Source organism: Mercenaria mercenaria, chromosome 2 (genome assembly GCF_021730395.1).
Source record: "Mercenaria mercenaria strain notata chromosome 2, MADL_Memer_1, whole genome shotgun sequence".
Classification (NCBI taxonomy): Eukaryota; Metazoa; Mollusca; class Bivalvia; order Venerida; family Veneridae; genus Mercenaria; species Mercenaria mercenaria.
The window spans coordinates 46,499,742-46,504,589 of NC_069362.1; the positions used below are offsets into that span (position 1 = coordinate 46,499,742).

The 4,848-nt window shown below is 32.9% G+C and overlaps 1 protein-coding gene across 1 annotated transcript; it reads left to right on the forward strand.

Moving 5' to 3' along the window:
• On the forward strand, positions 1–3,050 carry LOC128546127 (uncharacterized). The gene is made up of 2 exons (XM_053525629.1): positions 1–365; positions 1,712–3,050. The coding sequence occupies exons 1-2, from the start codon at positions 1–3 to the stop codon at positions 3,048–3,050; spliced, it is 1,704 nt and encodes a 567-aa protein (XP_053381604.1).
• Positions 3,051–4,848: the final 1,798 nt, after the last annotated feature.

A 4,848-nucleotide genomic window follows, 5' to 3' on the forward strand; every position in this document is an offset into this window, starting at 1 on the left:
ATGGCGGAGGAAAGACACTTGTCACAAACTGTGCTCGGTGCTTCAGAGGAAATATATGATTGTAACTGTTCGCCGTGCGAAGAATCTGGAGTATATAAGGAAGCACATAAATACTGTAATAGTTGTAAACTATATTATTGTAAGAAATGTCTCAGCGAACACAACAAATTTCCGGCTTTAAGAAGACACCTGATAAAAGATGTGACCTCTCAACCGAAACAGACTGTTGAAACTGGGCCATCAGGTGTATCCACGCAAGCAACACCAACTGAACCGTGTGAGGACCATCCTGAAGAAATAATAAAAATGTACTGTGGTGAACATGATGTTGTCTGCTGCACTGTGTGTATAGCACTTGATCACAGGTATCTTTACATTTGATTTTACCTAACAGTGGTCTAAATATAAATGGACATATAATTTTATATAATCGATAACAACATTTGGAAACATTCATGTTGTATAAAGAACGATGCTTGCAACTTAAGATTGTTAAACTTAAGTGTGATATGTTGTTTTAAAACTATTAATACAGTGTATATACAGTCAGTTTAAGACCTAAAATTATTACATTAAAACACATATACGAGAGAAAAAATAATAGAAATGTTTTATAACCACTATCTTAATTTCTTAAAAATGTTTATCATACTCCTCTTCTTTAGATGTCGTACTTGCTATAAACAATAAAAATAAGTAATTGCTATCGCACCCTTTATATGACATACGGTTTACGACTTTGTTTACTTTTATTACTATTTAAATTTCCAATTTTCGATTTTAGAACACAGTTTGAAAGAATTCTAGAAACAAAATGTGCTTTCAATTTAAGATTATTTAGCTTGTACTTATAAGTGTTCATGCATGTTATGATAAATGAAGATAGATATTTTAAAGTTATACTTTAGTTTTTAAGTTAACGTAGATACAGTTCAAAAACTATAACGCTTTCTTGGTGGGGTGATATAATTCATTACATAAATTTGGTATTACACTAAACTGGTAAACTGTATTTCAATCGAATTATTAGTATGTGTAATAACATTTGACGTTGACGTCGTTTAAAATATGAAAGAATTTTCGATGTTTCAGCAAAAGAACTACAATGTGATAACATGATATTACATTCGTATATTTTTACATTAATTTTTGTTCACTCGTTGATAAATGATAAACAGAGCCTTGCGTTTTTATCATTTCTTTCAAAAGACACTCATGTATCAGTCCAAATTAACACATGTCGTGTTACCTTTATTTCCGTAAATGTAATGCCCTTTATACTCGAATTTTAAGCAGGTTTTTTAAATTATATATTGACAGACATACTAATTAAATGTACATCGTTTGTTGTGCCTTTCTTATAGAAAAAGCGGTAAATATTAGATCAGTTTGAAACTTTGTCTGTTTACGATTGTCAACATTAATTTTCTACTTTTGCGTTTTTGTTTCAAAAACATATCTCTTTTAGGTTTGTTGTAGGATCATGTTTATACTTTTGAAACGATTTATTTTTGTCAACTTTGTCTGTAGACGGTCGCATCCTTATCATGTATATCTTAAATTAGCTTTAACCCATCTTTGGACCATCATGATACTTTCTCTGATGTGCTAGTCCAAATTTCGGAGATTGACCTAGACAATACTTTTCTTTTGACAAGCAGTTTTGTTCTATACTACATACCATGGCCGTTTTGTAATGTATTACTTTAAGAGAGTGCAAAGACGTTCACTACATTCTAAAGCTGGCTAAAGATATCAAAACAAGTCAAGAATACAACGACTTCGCGGATGAGATGATAACGATCAAAACCGTGTACGAGGACACTCAACAGTCTATCCAAGATGAAATAAAGAAAATGAGTAACGTAAAAACTGAAATTATCAGAGAAATAAAAGAGTATAAGAGAGAGTTAGTTTCAAGAATAGAAGAACTGGAGAGTAGGTCGCTTGAGAAAGTGAATGAAAGATATCAGCAAATAATAGAAAGATTGAATGCAACTGCAAGTCATGTAAGTGATTTATTAGATAAGGTAACAAATTTTGTGCGAGAGATAGATAATGTGGGTGAAACACAACTGTTTGTTCAAATGAAGAGAACGAGTCCAATGAGAGACGAAAAAAGAAAGATTGACAAAAATCTTCAAACGTTTGAAGGACTTAGTTTTACGTTGGACAACAGTATTAGAAATAAAATCGAACATGTCGACGGTCTTGCTACCGCAAAAGTACCTGTCAAAATTCTTTCGAAGAAAGAGTATGGTATTATATTCGATGATGACGAATACAGAAGGAACAATGTACGTGATATGTGTATATTGGATGATGACACCTTGGTTATGACATGTAACGACAGACTGAAACGTTTAAATAGATCATTTAAAAAAATGTCTAATGTATCGGTCCCAGGGGAATTGAATGGGATATGTAAAACTTCAAGACCAAACGAATTAGCTATTACAATTCGAGACAAGCAAACAATACAGTTTGCTCAGTACACTGTTAACAATATGTCACTGACAAAATCGTTCACAGTAGGCGTTCCATGCAAAGGTATTTGCTGTAGAGATAATTACCTGTTCGTCGCTTGTGGCGGAGGCGGCAGCGACAAAGTCCAAGGTCATTTAAGACAGTATGATATGCAATGTAACCTTATCTGCACAATTGCCACTGACAATACCAGCCGACGAATCTTCACATCTCCCCGCCTAATGGCTCTTGATTCAAGCACAAAAAAACGTATATATAGCAGACAGACACAAGGAATAATTGTTCTTGACAGGAATGGAAAGATAGAAAGGCATTTGTATAATTCTTTTCTGAAAAATGGATTCAGTATTTGTATTACAACTCGGAATAAGATTCTTATTTCTGGCCTTGATTCCTTTAGTATACATCAATATGATGAAAATGTCAGATATGTAGGAAGTGTCTTGAACCTTACGGAAAAAATGCTTGAACCTGAAGGCATACTACTTGATGAATCAAAGGAACGGTTAATTGTTGGCATGGGCGTGCACAATAAAATATACGTTTATGAAGTTGAATGTTAAACGAGACTGTACATATTTAAAGAAAAAGACGAAATCCATGTACCTGCCAGGATACTCGTCTCTTTGTGTACATGTATGTTTTCAATAGGTTGCTACCAGAAACATGTTTATTCATATCCAGTTGCATATAAATACATCCTGTTTTTAGAAGTTTGGACATATATTGTTTACAAATAATATGCAAAGTCGTAAATTTGTAATAAGGTGTTGATATTCGACCATTGACAAAAATATTCAAACTTTTGAAGGACTTAGTTTTTCGTTGTGCAACAGTATTTGAAATGCCACCGACCATGTTTACGGACTTGCTATAGCAAACGTACCTCTAAAAACATTTTTAAGAAAGAGAATGTTATTATGTTCGTTCGATGATTACGAATAAAACAAGTACTATGTATGTGATAATTATTTAATATGTGTATCTGGAATGATGACACCTTGGCTATGACATGCACCGACATACTGAAACGTTTTAGCAGGTGATTTAAACAAATGGCTAACACATCTTCCCAGGGGAATCATGGGGAACATGTAAAACTTCAAGATCTTAAGAATTAGATATTGCAATTTGAGACAAGCAAACAATACAGTTTGCTCAGTACACTATTGGAACTATGTCACTGACAACATCGTTCACAGATGGCGTTCCATGCAAAGGTATTTACTGTAGAGGTGACTTCATCTTCGTCACCTGTGGTGGAGGCTTAAATGACAATGTCCAACGTCATTTAAGACAGTATGATATGAAAGGTAAACTTATCTGCACAATTGACACTGACAATGCCGGCCGACGAATCTTCACTTCTTACAACTAGGAATAATATTCCTGTGTCCGTTGGTCATTCCTATAGTATACATAAATTTGATGAGAATTTTAGGTATGTAGGAACAATCTTGAACTTTACGGATAAAATGGTCAAACATAAACACACACATACTAGTTGATGAACCAAAGAAACGGTTAATTATTGGCACGGAAATGCACAAGAAAATATACGTTTTTAAAGTTGAACGTTAAAAGAGACTGTATATATTTTAAACGGTACTTTGGTCAGATATTTGTTTGTTTGTGTATTTGTTCGATAGGTTGCTGTCAGAAAGCATTCTTGCTGAGAGTCATTTGATTCAAACAGTTGTGTGACGTTTGTTCTGAGAGTACCAGTAAATTGATTCAATCACTTGTATGACTTTCGTAGTGAAAAAAAAATTGAGTCAGTAAGTTGTTTGACGTTGTACTTGAGAGTACATTAATTCAACCAGTTGTATGACTTTCTTAATGGCGTAAATGGACTAAATCAGTTGTATAACTTTCTAAATGAAAGAAAGGTTATGTAATACATTGCATGACATTATAACTGAATGACTGAGAGCAAATCAATTTGATTATTTGTTTGACTTTCCAAGTAATTCTTCTGAAAATAAATTTATTCAATAAGTTTTATCACTTTCGTACTGAGAGTAAATTGTGTGAATGAGTTGTATGACTTTCGTACTGAGAGTTAAACGATTCAGTCAGTTGTATGACTTCCTTACTTTGTGTAAATTGATTCAAAGCAGTTGTTTGAATTTCTTAATGGAGTAAATAGATTAAATCAGTCGTATTACTTTCTAACTAAGAACATTGTTATCCAATAAGTTATATGACGTTATTACTGAGAGTAAATTGATTAAGTTATTTGTATGACTTTCTTAATGATACAGCTGAGAGTAAATTTATTGAATCATTTTATTATGTTCTTAGTAATGCGAATAAATTGACCAAATCATTTGATAGTCTCAGCAGTATGACTAAGAAAGT